General features: G+C 39.8%; 1 protein-coding gene across 1 annotated transcript in view; it reads left to right on the top strand.

Moving 5' to 3' along the window:
• Positions 1–19,607, top strand: part of apba2b (amyloid beta (A4) precursor protein-binding, family A, member 2b) — a 68,842-nt gene that overhangs the window by 41,960 nt on the left and 7,275 nt on the right. Inside the window, exons 4-9 of the mRNA XM_039610134.1 lie at positions 3,363–3,443; positions 4,677–4,716; positions 5,190–5,335; positions 11,486–11,521; positions 13,920–14,006; positions 19,057–19,242. Of these exons, the coding sequence (XP_039466068.1) occupies positions 3,363–3,443; positions 4,677–4,716; positions 5,190–5,335; positions 11,486–11,521; positions 13,920–14,006; positions 19,057–19,242 (576 nt within the window). The remainder of the gene's footprint in view (positions 1–3,362; positions 3,444–4,676; positions 4,717–5,189; positions 5,336–11,485; positions 11,522–13,919; positions 14,007–19,056; positions 19,243–19,607) is intronic.

Genomic DNA, 19,607 nt, shown 5'->3' with positions numbered 1-19,607 from the left:
TGTGAAGGGTGTTTTCTTCACCAGGGAAAGGATTCTTCGGTCATCCACCACAGTTGTTTTCCGTGGTCCTCCGGATCTTTTGGTGTTGCTGAGTTTACCGGTGCGTTCCTTCTTTTTGAGAATGTTCCAAACAGTTGTTTTGGCCACGCCTAATGTTTTTGCTATCTCTCTGATGGGTTTGTTTTGTTTCTTCAGCCTAATGATGGCTTGCTTCACTGATAGTGACAGCTCTTTGGATCTCATCTTGGCAGTTGACAGCAACAGGTTCCAAATGCAAACAGCACACTTGAAATGAACTCTGGACCTTTTTCCTGCTCATTGTAATTGGGGTAATGAGGGAATAACACACACCTGGCCATGGAACAGCTGAGAAGCCAACTGTCCCATTACTTTTCGTCCCTTAATAAGTGGGAGGCGCATTTGCAAACTGTTGTAATTCCTACACCGTTCACCTGATTTGGATGTAAATACCCTCAAATAAAAGCTGACAGTCTGCAGTTAAAGCACTTCTAGTTCGTTTCATTTGGAATCCATTGTGGTGGTGTATGGAGCCAAAAATGTTAGAATTGTGTCAATGTCCCAATATTTATGGACCTGACTGTAGGTGGGTACAAAGCTTTTGTTAAAAAGGCCACTCTTAAAGGAGTCAGCTATATTTTAAAGGAGACCAATTTTCAGTCATAAATACAAAGCCAACCTAAAAACAGTCAAAATGCAGGGTAAGTAAATAAAAATAAAAATAAACCATAAGAACATAATAAAAACATCTCATAAGTCTAGATTTTATCACAATACAACTCAGAAAAAAAAAGTCAAATGTTTAAACTCTGACATTTTACTATTTCAGCAAAAATATTAGCTCATTTTTAATTTGATGTCAACAACACATCTAAAAAGGTTTGGACAGGGCCACGTTTACATCTGTGTAGGTGACCAGTGTCTGGAGTTATGGGACATGAATGTTGTCCCATTTTTGTCTGATTTAGGATTCTAGTTTTTCTTTGTAGTATATTTCATTTTATTATGTGCCAAATGTTTCAGCTGATGAAACGTCTGGAGTGAAAGCAGGCCATTTCATTCTGGACTCTTCTACTACAAAGTTATGCTGTTCTTATAGCTGGAGTATATGTTCTGGATTGTCTTGATAAAATGTTTAAGGGTTTCCCTGGAAAAAACCACCATGTTGCTCTAAAACCGAGCACTGACAACAAGCCTGTTGGAGCCTCTCCTCTTCGCTCTGGAGGACTTGGAGTCCATGTATTGTAAATGAATTTCAAATTTGGATTCAGCGGACTACAAAACAGTTTTCCACTTTGCCTCAGTCCATTTTAAATGAGCCTTGGCCCAGAGGATGGTGATATTTCTGGATCATATTCACAGATGGCTTCTTCTTTGCATCATAGAGCTTTAACCTCCATTTGTGGATGGCACATTGAACTGTGTTAACAGAGATTTATGGAAGTCTTCCTGAGCCCTTGCAGTGTTTTCCATGACAGAATCAGGCCTGTTTTTAATGCAGTGCTGCCTGATTTTGATTTTTTTAGCCTTTTGTTTCGCAATCCCAAGTTTTTTTATAGTTGTTGCTGTCAGCAAGTTCATGAAATAGTGAAATGTCTCACTTTTTTTGAAAGTTTTCAAATATGTGGTGCCATTATGTGTTAATCTGATGAGCATTCATCACAGCCTGATAAAGGTAATTATCGCTGAAGACAGCTGAGTGATATGTTGCTTCTAGCTGAAGATACTTTATAGAAAAGTAGCGGATGTCTCCTGATTTTAGTTCAGACTTGAGGGAGATTGGATAAGTGAGTCCTGTCTTGTACATAAGCACACATTAGCAGAAGCTGCCAATCATTTGGTGTTTGTCTTGTGAATGCTATTTGCACCGATGATTGAAGCAGTGCTGATTTATTGATGGTTAAGTCGCACATATAGGCTATTTGTAAAATGTACAGTGGGCTGGATTCACTCGGGATGCTGCTCATAAATGTAGTTTTGTAGACCATCACAGTTTGGCATTCCATCCCTCCCAACAACAACATGAATCTCATTAATTTAATGGTTGTTTGCACAACTGAGTTGGGCGGCACAGTGAATACTGATTAGAACTTTATGTCTGCTTTTCTGTTCGCAAAGGAGGCTGCGCAGCTGCATGACAGCATGGGCTTTTCCTCTGAAGTTCACATTTTTTTACTGCTTCACTGTGGAGGAGGATTGGGGGGATTTCTTGGAAGGAGGATTTTATTGCAGCCACTAATACAATTAAATGTTAATGAGCCGTTGTGGACTGCAAAATGGGCATCCAGGGGAATGAAAGGGTGTTTTCCATCCTGCTAAGTTATGGTTCTGGCTATACTGACTGTTTTCCGGCTGCACTAGATAATTGAAAGACGCATGCCATCATCAATGATGCTCCAGTTTTTGAACATGTCTGAGAACAGACAAAGACTTATTTTCATTCATAAAGTTTAAATACCTGTGGTCAACCATCCAAAGAAATGGACAGTGCACAAGAGAGATGAAAAAGAGAGAGCAGGCAGGGTGGGTGATTTGTGACAGAAGGATAGCTGCAAGAGTGACAGGGAAGGTTTTATCAGATGGTAGTGAGAGCTGCTGTGATGTATGGTTTGGAGACAGTGGCGCTGATAAAGAGATAGGAGGCAGATTTGGAGTGGGCCGAGCTGAATGAAGACCCACAGGAACCAAGGAGAGGATTAGAAATAAGTACATCAGAGGGACCGCTCAGGGTGAGCGGTTTGGAGACAAAGTTAGAAACGCAAGGCTGAGATGGTTTGGACACGAGCTGAGGAGGGATATTGGATATACTGGACAGTTGAATATGGAGCTGCCAGGAAGGAGGAATAGAGGAAGACTGCAGGGAAGACTCATGGATGTAATGAAGTTGGGCGTGCAGAGGGTTGGTGTGACAGAGGAGGATGCTAGGGATAGGGTGAGATGGAGGCAGATGATCCTAAAACGAGTAGCCGAAAGGAGAAGAAGAATACTTTATGTGATGATAGACTCGAAATGATTAATCCATCATTAAAATATGAAATACATTTAAAATATGCATCTGTGTGGCATCTATTGGATGTATTGTGTAATCGACAAAAGAGCAGACTGTTGAAAGACCAAACTGAACTATATTCCGGTGTTTGAACCGATACTGCTTGTTTTCTTAAAGCAGTACTTTAATTTCAGTTGTATTTGTGGCTTAAAACTTCAAACAAGTACACAAAAAGACACTTGGATACAGCATTTAGACTAACCTTGTTGGTTACAGGGCTGGCTACACATTAAAAACCTCAGTTTCCTTCACATTGTAATTTGCTCGCACCTGTTCTTCTGTGTTGGCATGCCAGGTGAGCAATGGCGCAGAGCAACCCAGAAAACAGCAGCGGTCCGACCTCAATGTCCCCCTGGAGAACAACAACGTACCAGAGGTAAGACGTTCTCTGGATATCCTGTCGCAGTGTTTCCTTCTTTGTCATTTATCTACCCCGAGGTTGTTTGCACAGGATATATTGTTGTTTATGTGTGCATGCATCCATATGGTTATGTTTGTGCGTGCATGTGTGTGTGTGTGTGACCATTTAAGTAAATGAGTAATTGTGTAATTACAACCTCAGCTCATGTCCTCTGCTTTCGGCATGATAGCATCCTGATAATTGACTAGCATTCTGCTCGTGGTTTTATGAGAGCCATTTCTCACCGAGACGTCTGCGGTAGGAGGATGCCCCTCATTCCACCCTCCCTCCACCCTCCCTCCACCCTTACTTCCTTGTCCTTGAGGGGAGTGGAATCTCTGAATATGGAGGGAAGGCTCGGTAGCATCAGCAGGATCAGTGTTTGAATCTCATGAATCTCTCTGTGGCCATCTAAAGCTTCCTCATCCCTCGTGGATAAGATATCTCTTTGCAGTCGGTCTTTACCTGCTTCCGTAGTGCTTTTTAGCAAGTCAGGCACGTGGAGATTCTGGAGCTGCAAGGTTTAAAGGCTTTTATCTGTGTCAGTGTTCATTTTGACAGCAAATTTTGATTTGGTTTTAGTTGTAGTCTTGTGACTAAAATGTCATGCAGCTGTAGTCATTTAGGCATCTAAAATCTTTTAGTTTCAGTCTACTTTTATTTGACTAAATGTCATAATTATAATTGACTAATATAATGACCACACGGTTTACTAATCATATTATTTTCCTTGACATCAAACGCAAAGGGTGTCTGTATGTGTGGAGAAGAGGAGCTAGTTGTACTGTTCCCCAGCGGAAGATCAAATGTTCATATCTAACCTTACCAAGGATCTAACTTCTGATTGGATCACTTCCCAACTCGTCCCGCCTTTCTACACAACTTAATTAGTTCTGATTGGATCTCATCTCTGCAGAACATTTTCATCTCGTTTTTGTTTCTTGATTATTGTGTAAATACATTTCATCATAGTTTTTGTCTATGATGAAAGGAATAATTGTGTAAATTTGGCATCACTGGTCTTTAAACTGTTGTGAAAGCCTTGTTTTGCTAGTGTGTCTTTCATGATGGCAAATTTGAAGTCAAGTTTATTTAAAGAATTTGAAGTTTAGCGTGTTTTTTTTTTCAAACAGCAGAGGAGTACAGTATGTAATTCACTGTAAGCCTATTCATAACATTTATCTGCTATTACCTGTTTCTGTCTTCCAGCCTACAAAGAAGGTCGCATCCTTCCCCAGCTTTGTCGATGGTAAGTTCATCTGCACACCTGTTTGGTGGTGAAATTAACATTTTGGAATAAAAACCAAGTAAACACAATAAGTAACACTACTTCCTTGCCTTTGGGCATGCTCTAGGGCTAACAGTATGTTTTAAAAGGCTTTAGTTGCCATCAGATCATGGTGGCACATTGCGCTCCAAAGTGGGTGTCTGAGAGTCCACATCTAGATATCACAGGATATCACAGATGCAGATTAATCACAGCTCCTGTTAGCACTGCACCTCCATTAGCTCACAGCCGGTGGCCATCTCACTGCTGAGGCCTATCCAGCCGTTTATCACCATATCTCCAGTGTTTGGCTCCTTTTTCTTCACACAGCACACTGACTGCAGTAATTATAATACCTTCTCCGCTGCACACTCCACCCTTTCAGTCTAAACATGCTTTGTCTTTCCCTTTGTCTCCCTCCTAATCACCATCCTCTCTGCCTCTCCCTGGCTCAGTCCCAGGACCCTGTGAGCCAGAAGACCTGATTGATGGGATTATCTTTGCTGCTAACTACCTGGGCTCCACTCAGCTGCTGTCTGAGAGGAACCCCTCCAAGAACATCCGAATGATGCAGGCCCAGGAGGCCGTCAGCAGGGTCAAGGTACTCAAAAACACACCCACTCGTGCACCGATTCACATACGAAGACACACACAGTTACCGCTGCATTTCTGAGTCATACAGAAAATCACACTTCCTTATGTTTTCACGATATAGGTGTCACAATATACTGGTGATAACCCTGATAGTAAATAATATGAAACTGCAATATCATGTCAGAAACACGGATATGACAACATGGTGATAACAACCCAGTGCCAGCACAGCCATGATTCAGCTCATGAGTCAAGTTTATTGCAACTCTCCAATTTAATCTGTGCTCACCTACACAGGTGGAGTCAGGCTGTTGTTGGGTTGTTAAGTGAAGCAGTCGGAGATGAGCAGGCTGGAGTTAATTGTTAATTTATTTACCAATTTGTTGTCTGCCCTTGTTACTGCTTTTCCTTGGTTTCTGAGTTAATACTAGCCTCTGAAAATGTGCAACTGTGCCCTGCGTCTTGTGCTCTGCACTTTCCAGCTGGCCCGATTGAGTTACAAGAGTTTGCTGCTCTGTTCTAGCTGTGCAAACTGAGCGCTGCACATGTCAGTGACATTTGGTCAGGCTGGTTTAGGGATGTTATTTGCCTTATTAGAGACAACAGAATAATCTTTTCAGATGTTCCGAAGACATATACACAGTTTGTTGGTTCTGTTAGATTACTAATGGCTTTGTCCTTTTTTTTTACTTTTTTTAAAAAAGACTGCAACCCACCTCCTCTCTGCACCCACATGGTTCACATAGCCTCTGTGTCAGATCCACAAAGCACAGCAATAAATAGAGCTAAGTGTGCTAAGGTATGCTGAGGAGAGGACACAGAGGGAGACAGAGTGAACTGATAGCAAGGCTTAAGAGGGCTATATATACACGGAGAATTGATTGAATGATGAGACGTAAGTGGAAAACTCTGGGGATGATGCGGACAATTGCAAAGGAGTAAAAACGCAGCTGTCAAAGTTAAATAGAAAGTAAAAAAAGACACGAATCACTGCAACAGAAGGCAGAGGAAGGAAATAACAAAGAGCAAATAAGTTCTCACAGAAACCACAGGGACCATTTTCTTTTCTTTTTTTCTTTACTTTTTGCAATATTTCCTATGGCTAACATAATTATGTAGGGAAAATCTCACATCGTGACAGCCCTAACAACATTAAAGACTAATTTTGGTTGCACAGTGTTTTTCCTCTGGTTCCATAATGCTTTGTAGTCCCTAATTGAGTCTGAAGAACTGTGAATATCAGAGCCAGCTGGGTCGGTCATGGGTTGTAAGTTACAGCTGCCCTGTTGGGTAGTCAGCTACATCATTTGTAACTTCAACAAATATTGATGCTGAGAAGTAGCACTAGTAGCAGCAGTGAGGCTGCGGTAGTCCCAAGTCACCAGGAAGTACTGCCGGTGATCTTAAGCATCTGGAAATATGTATTAGTTGAATAAACAGTTCCTGCAGTAGGAAGCTGCTGAGAGGCCGTTCCCCTCGGACGGAGCTTTTTATACAGTGACAGTTCTCTAATTTCTAACAGAGGTGCCATCATGATGTTACCATCATTCTGTTGTTGTTTAAGCAGCACCAGAAACACTCAAATGTACCTAAAGACATATAAAAGGACATAGAAGCCTTACAGGAACACTCAGTGGCATTACATGACTAATACAGAAAGTGTATTCCTGATACGGTGTCGTTTTTCACATTACTGTACGTGCCTAAAATGGGAAAACACAAACACAATCCTGGTACTGCAGAATATTCTGTTATATTTAGTCATTTATAACAGCTATGACATTATTTCTTAACTCATACCCGCAAACTTCCAAATGAAATATACAGTACGTGGATATTAATAATTTTTTCTAAGCAGTATAGTCATGTATTAAGCATCAGTGGTCTTTTAGGGCAACTGAAAAACTTGGCCAGATTAGACTTCAGGGCACGTGTGTTCGTCACAGCCGACTGGATAATGGGGCTTCTGGCATGTGAGTCTTATATTTCCCTTGTTGACACTCACTCCCTGCTGTTCACTAATATCATTACAAAAATGATGTTTCAGAAAAGTGCTGTGGATGGTGCTAGTGCAGCTCAAAGAGGCTCATTTCATGTTAGTTTGGAGAAGCTTTTCATCAGCGTTGCTCTGTCCAGAGCTCTTGTGATAAAACATCTCTTATGACAAACTAGACTGTCAGACTTATGGCACTGGTCACATTTATCTGTTTTGGGCTCGCAGAGCCTGTGCCAGGTGACTGATGTCATCTCGTGTCGTGACGAGATGACATTAGTGCTAACGTTCTGGTGCGCAGTTGCTAACCGAGCACCGGCCTCTTTTATCTCCCTCTCGTGTGAATACAAGCTTTGATGTTATTCTAAATATTGAATGACTGCCTCCGTAGTGGTCTACTTTTAGAAAGTTACATGCTGAAATAAGACTTTTTAATCGACTAGGTGGATACGTGTGACCAAGGTCTGTTTTAGCTTCTCATATTGGTTGTATTGTCTCCATTTTAGCCACATTTTGCAGGTTTCTTATGCTTGTTTGTGTGAAATAAACAAACATATAATTTTGTCCATGTAATTATTAAAGGACAATCCTACATAATTAGAGTTTCCATAAGGTGTGTATATGAAAAGTGTAGTCACAGCCTGCTGCTTCATGGTACTCAGTGAAGCTGCTGTGAGGTGGCATTGATATCTAATAAGACAATATGGCTAAACATTTATACTTTTCTTCAAATATTTAGGTTCATTTCAGCTCATTCGCTGAACTGAGCATTTGTACAGACTCATATAGATGCTGTGCTATCCTATGTCATGGTACTTAATGGTCAGGCTTTCATAAATAGACATGTGCATGAGAGGAGAGAGAGTATATTTCTGAGTCAGTATTGAGCTGAAAAATTACATTATAACTACTGTTCATAGCCCTTAGTCTTTTATATGTCGCTGAATCAAAATGAAATAAATCCCCATCACTGAATTACTAAATTGATTTTAACAGAAAATAACATTCACAGTAAAAATGAACACCAGTATACACAATCTTTAAGTATACTAAAAAGTGCTATAAGGTCATAAACGAACAAAATCACATATGTTACCATTTATAGCTTGAGTGAGTTAAATTTCTCACTGTGGTAACATCTAATATGTTACTGACTACTACTGTCCTTCATTTATGATAAGGATTCATTTTAGAGATAACACAAGTATGGTTCACTAGACTGGTGTATGTCTAAAAATGGACTCCTCATGTCTTGTACTAATAAACCCAATTCCCCAAATTCAGGAAGAGCACTGCAGTTTGAAACATTCCAGGCCACTGCTGATTGGTCAGATGCAATAACATCCCCATTCGTCACATAGTCGGATCTTTGCTGATCGGTTAGGAGAAATCCAAATTCAAATTTTATTTGTCACACACACAACCATACACAGTACGACATGTGGTGAAATGCTTATTGCTGTGCAATGTCCGACCATTAAATGACAGTAAGATTTAGAGATTTACAGATTACTACAATATTTACAGATTTTAACCCAGAAATTTACAGTAAAATGACTGTGCAAATAACGATTTACAAAAGAAAGTATAAGAAGTGTGCAAATAAACAGAGTGCATGCAGTGCAGTGATGTGTGAGCGTCCAGTCCTACACCTGGTTCAGGGCCCGAATAGCCTGGTGGAAGAAGCTCCACCTCATTCTCTCTGTTTTATCCATGTAGTTTTACAACTTCACAGTGAGGCATGGGAAGGCCGGTTTTGATGTCAGTTTAAATTAACATTTAGTTAGCATTTAAGCTTCCTTGCCCTATAAAGGGTTACGACAGAACACTAATTATGTCGCATAGCGCTCAGCCCTATCTTTATTGTTGTGTTCTTCAGATTAGCTTGAGAGTTAGCAGTGCAAAAATATTAATACATATCAAAATGTTCCTGAGCATTGCTAGAAATGTGTAAGTGTTAATATGAAAAAAATGTAATGTGAAAATGTCAATACAAAAGTTAATGGGTGTATATTTGTTTATGATAGTACAAATTTTGGAAAAGCTACCTAATGAATGCTTACTTGGTTTCCTTTAGTTATTTTTAATAGAATATCTATTTAAAAAGTTGAATCTTCAGTGTTGTCAGCCAGTCTTTCTGAAAGAGTTACAGTGGGTTTCACACATGCCCCAAAGGCCTGAATTTTTCGAGGCATCACCTGGAGAGGCAGTATGTGATAGACCAGCATGTGTCCAGATCAGTCAGACTCAACATTAAACAGACTTCATTCTGCCAGCTCCACACTACAAAGCCTGCGTGTGAATAGAGCAGGTACTGCAAGGGAGTCCTACCCCCTGCATCCTTACCCAGCTTCCATCCCTAAACCGCTTTTCAAGAAGAGAAGACATGACTGACACAAAGGTCTCTTATAGTGTGTTAATTAAATGTGTCATTCAATCAGCAGATTTCACTAAAGAATGAAGTCTGTTCACAGGCTAGGAACTGGGACCTTGGTTGAACAGGCAAAGCTGCTGTAAACATTGCCCACAATGTCATCATCGCAACCATGAAGTGCAGTTTACAGAACTGTGTTGCTGGCATGACTGTCCATGTGCACTTTTATCACTCGCTCTTTGCCACACACAGTTGTCCGCCTGCACAAAGTCTTCTCCAACCGACTGCAGCAAATCAGCCGTTATCTCTCACTGATCTCCCTCGATTGGCCCTTCATTATATAATTCATTTATCCCTTGTGAACCAAATGAATAGCACTATAGCAACCGACCTTAAACACTGAATTGGAGACCTTCGGCTTAACGCGAACCACACATAGAAAGAACCTCGTGTCCTGTTCTTTATAAATATGTATAAATATGTGCTATTTAAATAAAAACAAGTTGACTAGAGTATATTTCAGCCACACTTGTATTTTTGTATCTGTGTAGTATAGTAAAGCACAGGTTCACACCCTGTGGTGCTGAACTGAGCAAAAAGAAGTATGGCAGGTAAACTGCAACAGAGCTGTGTAGGCTGTTTATGCAGATCTTTGTGCCATGATGTTCACTCGCTGTTTGATGTAATATTTATGAAGCTTCCCCCATTCCCTTTCACTACTTTCACCCCCCTGCTGTGCTCCTCGTCAGCAGAGCAGTAGGTGTTGCTGAAAGCTTCAGATCACAGAAGAGGAAACTTTACAGATTGAAAGCTGGAGAAAGACGCTTCCCTCTGGGGCTGTTATTAATACTGTGTTGGTGGTTACAGCTTTGCAGCAGTGGCTCAGGCAAACATCCAGTCCTGCACTCGAAAATGTAATGTCAAGATAATTTCCTCTGGTCGATGGTAGATGGAAGGAAGGCCAGCAGCTCGGCTTGAACCTTATACGGAGGGGATAAATTGAAAGATTACCGAGAGCTAAGAATCCTCCTAAAGATTAGTTATCTAAGGTCAACTGTTAGAGCCCACTACATGAACAGTATTACTGATGAACTAATCACACCCATTAGCTCAGTAAAACTGTCTCCATATTAGCTAAGCTCTTTAATTCCAAACACAGTGACTTGACCTTGAAAAAAACAACAACCCAAAAGCCAAACAAACCCAAAGCAGAGAGTTGAAATCCTTGCACAGGGCTTATCGCCCCCGTTCTCTGTGTGCGTTGCTGATTGTTTTTTCCAGCATGTCTTTTCTGCTAGCAGCATTTACACTGTGTCGTAAACGTGAAAGTCGGTAAGAGCAGTGCCCGTGCGTTTGATCTGAGTTTGTCTGTGTGTTGATTAAATGCTTTGTTCAGCACAGTACCTTAAAAAGCTTTGTGAAGAATGCAGGAACAGTGTCAGTCCATGTCTACATGCTTTTGAGTTGTTTTTTTTTAAAAAGAAGCAATTATTAGCGTCTGTAATTGCTGTTGTGATAACCAATATGGCTGTGCGAAACGCTTTCTCAACAAACACGCTCCTCCTCTCTCGCTCTCTTTCTTTCTGTCACTCTTCCTGTTTGTGAGAGCAGCGACAGCGCACCTGCCGTTTGGTTTGGGGCTTTACTGTCTTACCTTCTTTTATTTACCTTCTTTATTTCCTCCTCCTCTTCCTCCTGTTTTTTGTGCTCCTGTATCTGCTGACCTTGTCCCGTCCCGTCCCAACGCCTGCCTGCCTGCCTGCCTGCCTACCTGCCTGCCTGCCTGCCAGAGGGTACAGAAGGCTGCCAAAATCAAGAAAAAGGCGGTGTGTAATAAATGGAACAAAAAGAAAGACCCTTTGGCCACTTTGCTTCCACTCTCACCTTTTATGTTTTTACTTCATATTTGCCTGTCTGTGTATCCTCTTCCATTTGTGTCTCAAACACTTGAATGTTCATGCACTGAGTTCAGCAAATCTGTGTCAGGTTTATCTCTGTCTTTCTGTCTGCGGAAAAAGAAATCTGTATCTGTATCTGCAGAAAAAATGTAGAACTCTTTAAAACTAACAATTATATTGTTATTTATTAGGCCAATACCAAAGTGAGTTATTTTTTATAGCCAAATTTGAGCCAGCCTACTTCTCTGAGAAGCCATAAATTATTCAAGCATAACAGTCAAACTAATGTTTTTGTTCAGGAATGCAAGTTAATAACTGTAATTTAGGATTTTAATCATAATTAAATGATGTGCTTCACTGTGTTTTTCAGTTTTTTGTCTTTTAGTATTAGAAATATGATTTCGATTAAAGAGCTTGCACATACTGCAGGATTAACCATTACAGAAGCATTCAAATCCTTTGGGTTATAACCAGTACTGTCACTTAGATTGGGTGGTGGGCTAAAAAAATTGTCAAGCACTGTATATGGAAAGAACAAAGAAATAACTGAAATAAATGTGATGCAAATACATCCCACGCACACACATTAGAGACTATTTTTTTTCTTTTATTTCCAGTCATATTGTTATTCGTACATATTGTTATTCTCCAAAACATACTGTAGGGTTAGAGTTAATTTTCTATTGTACTGAGACATCAGGGGTTATTTTTAATGTGTTTTTGTATGTTTTGCACGTCTCGTACTGTGACTCATTCAGTGACCCTTTTGCCAATTTCTGACGTAAAATAATTAGGATAAATTGAACCGAGTGAATATTATGTTGCATCAGAAAAATGCGAAAGAGATCACTTTAGTGACTAAATCACATTCCTGTATGTACAAGATAAGCATTGCCTATAGACAACATTAACATTTACTATTGTAGGGGCTAAAGAGTGCTTTGTTTACCTAGAATATTTATTTTCCTTATATGGAAACAAGGTTGCTTTTATATTAGACTAAACAACCACTGAAACAAAATAGCATAACGTGTTATTGACATGAGTTATTATCATGAATTTATAATAAGGTGATATCCCGTCAGTTATTCTGTGTCTGAAGCTTCTATCCCATTAAGACTTAATGCTGATTGGCTAGCCTTCTTAAACAGAAGGTTTGAACAGCAGGTGGGTAGGGCTGCTGTGCTTCCAACCCAAGCTTTGTGTCCGAACTGACCATATTATGTGTGTCTCCAAGACACAGTACAGACCAATAGTAACCAATAGTTTCTGAAGTGTTTAGATCTGAAGCTTGAAGATTTTGTCTGTCAGATTTAGTCTGACACTGTTACAGTATAAATATAACAAAAAATAAGGAAAAGCTTAAGAAGTTCCAGAGATGAAAAATATTTATGTATTTTTCTACCATAGGTTCAAAAATCTATAATCATTTTAGTCATTAAAGTGATATAACTGGCTTTAATCATGTGTAAGAGTCAGAGTCATTTCTTCTTTCTAACCAAAGAATCTGAAGCTTAAAGGGTTTGCAAGATTTCTATAAAAAGGTCAGCGAGCCAGCTGACGTAGCTTCCTCACACATACCAAGACCGGACAAGGAAATAAAGCATGACATATTGAACAGAAAAATCTTCTACCTCAAGGCCAAATGCAGGCAAATGTAAATCACATGCCAGCCACAGTTTGTGTTTGCAAAAACTAGTTTGTACCCTAAAGGAAATTAATTACTATTCATTGTATTTTCTGATACTGGATATGGACAGAAAATGGTCACAGTCCCCCCCACCCCCCCCAAAAAAGGTTTACCGTTTATTGCTTGAAACAAATTGTAACCACGTGTTTTAATTTAAGTACATAAGACAGTTTTAATTCAACTAAAACAAGTGTAGTTTTATTAGATTTCTGCACAGAGTGATTAGAGGGAAATGTGCACAAGCTTGTTGTGTGCTGAGGCTGCATTACTCTCACTGGTGTAACAGCCAGCTGGTAGGGGTTTAGTGTTAAGCTGTTTCTTGTTTCCCTGCCAGCTCGCCCATCCTCGTGCCAGGACTATTGATGCAAACTAACGCTACTGCCAAACACTTTCTTTTTCTTCCTTTGCCACCTCACCTCTAGACTCAGTAACATGTCCATGTAACAAGGACTTTTCTAACTGGGCACTAAGCTGTACATGCATGAGTTTTGGCAATTAAAAAAAGGCATTCCCACATTTAAAACAGACACTATTCAGACAGCTGTGTGCACAATGAACAGTCAGGCTTGACACAAACATCTTAAACAGCCAGACGCAGGTGATTTAACCAACTCTTCTGTCTGTATGTTGCTTCAGAGCGCAGATGGAGACGCCCAAACCCTTACCGAGGTTGATCTGTTTATCTCCACCCAGAGGATCAAAGTCCTCAACGCAGACTCACAGGTAAGTGCTCCATGTTTCTGTTAAAAGTATGATTTTTTACCTGTGAGAACAAAAGTTGTTTTCCCAGAAATTATGAGTCAACGCCTCAGGGGAATGATGTTATGTCATAATTGTCAAAACAACAGCTGCTGTTGTTTTGACAATTAAATAACTGCTGACACCAGCTGCATCCTACAGCTGCCCCAGCTCTGATTGTTGTTTGTTTAATCTCATGACGTCACTGTGTGAATTGTTTTTGACCGTGGCTAAAAATAGATTCTGCAAAGCCAAAAGAAAAAAAATGGTGCAGGATCATCTGTGCAGCACTGCCTTTACTTTAATGTCACAACAAAGTGGTCCTTCAGAAGTTCAGACCCCAGACTTCATGGATGCACACAGCAAAGTTAATGACACAATGATGAATAGTATTAGCTGTACAGAAAAAGCAAGAAGCACATAAACACAGCATCCTAAACACAACATACAAAACGACAGTGGCTAGGAAGAGATCTCCGGTTTGTTGTTTAGCACTCAATAAAAGAATTAGCATTACCAAGCTCACCTTTTTTTGACTTTAGTGTAGCTACATAGTACAAGGATTCAAAGGTTAACTAAAGATAAATGTAAAAATTAAGTGTAAAAATCAGTGATACAACAAATGACCACAAAGCAAGTAATTCAATCAGTGTTAGCTAGGTAGTGTGCTAGCAAACTGTTGCTATACATGCTTCTGTAGCGCTAACACGTCCCAGCACACCAGCTCCACAAAGCAAAATAAAGCCTTCATAAGACACTATGCAGTCCTGTGAAAAACTGAATACAGCATTATTCCGTCCATAGCCAGGTCCCAATAGTCAAATGGACTTGATTGATTGATCATCGAGAAGTTTGATGACCTCTATAAAAGGCTATAAAGTTTTATATATATAAAGTTTTGGCAGTGTGTGAGTCTAGCTCATTGAGATTGAGATGTATGGTAACACAAAAAGCCAAACATTCTTCCCAGGAGTGGATTATAAGGCTTTTCAAACAATTTAGTCCATCATTCTACACTAACAAAGATTACATGGAAAACATACATACATACACAGTTGTCCCAGCAAATTCACATGAAGGTCAGACCTGGAATGCTCAGAGAAATTGCAAAAAACACAAGAGTAACATCTAAAGGACCCTAAAGGCCTGAGATAACAAGTGAAATGTTAAAGTTCATAGCAGTAAAATTAGAAAAAAACTGAACAGGCTAGCAGAAAGCAACTACTCTCTAAAAACAACATGGCAGCACAATGTAGGGTTGCAAAGTTGTATCTGAACAAACCACAAGTCCTCTAGAACAATGTCCTTTGAATAGACAGCACCAAAACTGAGACGTTTGGTCATAATGCACAGCACCGCATTTGGTGATAACCTATAATAGCATGTCAGCATAAGCACGTCATAGCAACAAGCACAGTGGTGAAGGGGTGATGATTCGAGCTTGTTTTGCAGCCAAACAACCTCCTGAACCTTCAACCATGAACATGTATTATAAAGTACTCTAGAGTCAAATGTGAGGCCATCTGTACAACAGCTACAGCTTGGCCTAAACTGGGTTGTGCAACAGGACAATGATCCCAAGCATCTCAGCAAATCTGCAACAGCATTGCTTGAAAAAAAAGAAGAATCAAGTTGCTGCAATGGCCCAGTCAAAGTCCAGACCTCAACTTGATTGAAATGCCGTGACGGGACCTTAAGAGAGCTTTCCATAAACAAATACCCACAAACCTCACGCAACAGAAACAAAATTATAAAAGAGTGGGCCGAAATTCCTCCACATTGATGTGAGAGACTGATAATGTCATATAGAAAACAAATACTTGAGATTATTGCTACTACAGGTCAAGCAAATAAGTCACGTCATACTTAGCTTTTGGTGGAGGGTACAAAAAAACATTTTTTGCAGGACTGTATATATTTTACAAGTAGTTTTTTTCTGTGGAACAGAAAATTTCATTTTCACCATCCATCAAGAAGAAGCAGAGAAACCTCTGCTCTTATCCTCATACATTTAAGCTCTGAGGTCTTTGCACCTGAAAGCCTCACAGATGGTGAAGCAGCTCTTTATCCTTTTCTGATCATAGCCTTTCTTTCTCAGTTTTGATTCTTCTGACCTTTTCCTCTTTGGCTGTTTCTCCGCCATCTCACCTTCTTGACAATGTGATTATGTTCAGCTGTCCCTCTTGTTCTGCTCCTTTCCCCCATCCCGTCTCCCTCTGTCTTGTTTACAAGCACAAACATGCCCAGTTGTTAGTTGTGTTTTGTCCATAACTGACATTTAGTAGACTGTAAGGAGATATTTGCTGAATTTGTGTAAGTGTATTAAATCAGGAAGAGTTATTCCACCTCCAACCTTCAAAAATACCTAAAGGTATAATATAGACTAAATTATCTTCAGTCATCAATCCCTCTGAAACTAGACAAAAAGTCAAAAATTCGCCTGGAAGTCTGAGTTTATCTGTCGTATTTCTCCACATTCAAGTTTTTACATGAAACCCCCTCTCTGCACACTTACAGAAACTTGCCTTTTAGCTTTACAGCAAGCTGTGTTGTGAAGCAGCCGCACTAGTCTTCACAGGAGGTGTAGTGCTTTGATGGAAGCGCTACACTTCCGGGAGATTTGCCGTTCTAGAGATCATGAATAGAGCCTTGTGCTCACAGTAACAGTTAAATGTATATGCGATAGATGATTCATTGGCAGTATTTCAGGCTTAGCTGCTGCCTGGCCATCTGAGCAGTGTCAGAATTGAGTGTGTTTGTGTGTGCATGCGTGTGCGTGTGTGTGTGTGTGTGTGTGTGTGTGGGCAGCCGCCTGGCAGAAAATAACGTGCTGCAATGCGGTGTCTATCTTCTTCTCATTTTTCCATCTGGTTGCCACTGGTCCCAGATTTTGAATAAAAGCCTTTTTTGTGCATGTAAAAGCTCAATGTAGCTTACATGGGGTTCCTGACATTGATTCATAATAAGAACAACTCCAAAGGTGGGCTGGAACAACAGCATTTATTAGGCTGATGTAATAAAAGTCAGCTCATAGTTAATGACGTTAAGTAACTGAAATTAAATTTAGCATCTTACCATAAAACATCAGTGAACAAATGCATGCTCCTCTCAGCAAATCCACAGGTTCATGTCTAGAGTCCAGCTTTTCCTCATACATTATAACCCAAGACAATTATTAGGCTGACTTAACAAACAATTTTGTTTTTTTAATTAACATGAATGCTCTTAGTTTTTCGTGCACCTGTTCATTGCTCTCAGATGAAAATCTACTCAGTGTTGTGTGCTGGGATGTCATCGAGCTATAATCAGATTATACAGCAGGCTTGAATTCAATCAAAAGTAGGCATGCTTGTTCTCTGTCAGCGATACTTTCATCTCACTTCTCACCCCGAAATGAATAATGCAGTTTTGATAATGAGAGGAAACAAATATGCTGCTCAGTGGTTCTTTAATTTTCAAATATTAATAATCAAAGGAAACCAGCTGCTGTCAGAAACAGGATAATTAGTAGTAACTGTTACTGCTTTTCAAATGTATTAGCAGGAAAAAGCTCATTTCCGTAAAGCTTTTTGTCAGTTAAAATGTGTAAATACGGAGACGTTTTCCGCTTTTTCTTTGGGTTTCTGCATGGATTCGTTGTACATGGGTGTGTATTTTCTCTTTAAGTATGTTGTTTACTGCAACTAGTTTTAAAAACAGTAGTTGGGGAGGATTAATTTCATATTGCGTGTGCATTGTGTCGAGACTGGATGGACTCTAGCTCCTCTGCAATCCAGCTTGATGGATAGACGGCATTGTGTCAGTATGGCAGTGAAAACAGTATTATTGGCAATTAAATATTGACACTGTGAGTGTGACATAGCAAGTCTGTGATTGACCCCAAGGGATTTTTTTTTTTTTTTTTTTTTACACAGGCAGACTGTTTAAGTACCAAAATAATATTGACCAATACTCACCAATATCAGGTAATTCAGATAATTCCCAGTTTTGATCAGCACCATGGACAGCAGCAACAGTCGGCGGTCGGGAAACAGACACATTTATCTAACTCAAACTGTCTTCTTCGACTAGTCTACCACAAGCCCAAAATAGATTTGACTTTGTTAAAGTAATATGAAGGCAACTGTAATGTATATAAGCATGGAACAATAATAGTGGTAACAATGCTTTACGCTCAGCAAGTCTTTGACAGTACCACTTAAATCCAAAGTCCTAGCATTATACTCACCGTGCCCTCTTCTCTGCTTTCTCGTTTCAGTTCCACTTTTTTTTTTTTTTTGCTGTGCTGACAAACTGCTCTGTAAGATTAAAAAAAATTAATTCTTGTGTAGTTGATGTCAACAATTTCACGGGCATATAAGTAATATACATCCCAGCATGTCCCAAGTTTTCAGAAAAGGCACTTATTTTTAAGTTTGAGGAGTATAAAATTATTAAAAAATATATTTGCAGCCTAAATTCAGCTCATAAGGAAACATATAATGTATAAATAAAGTTACCCTTTGATACACGATCGAACCGTGACTTAGACATTTAGTGGATCACTTATAATCTGTCCAATGTTAGTTAAAGGCAGCAATGTCATTAGCAAAAGGCCAAACAAACCAGAGACACCTAACTTTCTGCAACGAAAGTTGCCCCCTTGGTGATCTTTGGAAAAAATGCAGGTTCACTTTTCAGACCCAGAGGCAACGTTCCTCCTTTTTCAAATAGTCTTTTCAGATATTAATATTAAAAAGGAAAAGGAAAAGCCCACAAATTCAGAATCATTTCTGCTTTCACACTGCTACTGCATGCAGTCATAACAACCATAGCAAAGGATAGATAGATAGGTAGATAACTCTCAATACAACAACAAAACAAGAGAGGCATTCATGCTGAGCAGGTAGTGTTAAACCAACAGCAGCAAGAAAGTGACAAAAAAGAAACAACATACATGTATCATTACCTTATAAACTCAGAAACAGAACAATAGAACCTGTGTTCTAATGCAGAGCATAATTAAAACATGTGATTTTGGTTGACATCCCAACAGGAAACGATGATGGACAACGCACTCCGCACTATATCCTACATTGCCGACATTGGGAACATTGTCGTCCTGATGGCAAGACGCCGGATGCCACGCACAGCCTCGCAGGACTGCATTGAAACTACACCCGGAGCGCCCGAGGCAAAGAAGCAGTACAAAATGATATGCCACGTCTTTGAGTCTGAGGATGTAAGCAGCTCTTAAAGAGTTTTCCGAATGACAAACCCACTGTGCCTCTATGTGTTTATGGGAGAATCGTCTCAAGAGAGTGGGTACACAGATGACAGATGTTATTTTTTTGTCATTATGTAAGAGTTCTCATTTGGCAGATCCTTTAACATCTAAAGATAGTGAAGATGACACTTGCGATTGCCTTTCAAGTGCTATGTGAGTGTCAGAAAATATTTCAGCTTCCCACTTCTCGCTGCTTTTTAACTTCCACAGTTTGACTCCGAGACACAGTTTTCTTGCCTTTTTTTCCCCTGAATTTAGTGTTTACTAAATTATCTCAAATGCTGTCGCTAATATAAAGAAGTTCTAGAAACATTTTTTGG

Source organism: Oreochromis aureus, linkage group 1, assembly GCF_013358895.1.
Source record: "Oreochromis aureus strain Israel breed Guangdong linkage group 1, ZZ_aureus, whole genome shotgun sequence".
Taxonomy (NCBI): Eukaryota; Metazoa; Chordata; class Actinopteri; order Cichliformes; family Cichlidae; genus Oreochromis; species Oreochromis aureus.
This window is presented reverse-complemented; position numbering and strand designations above follow the sequence as displayed.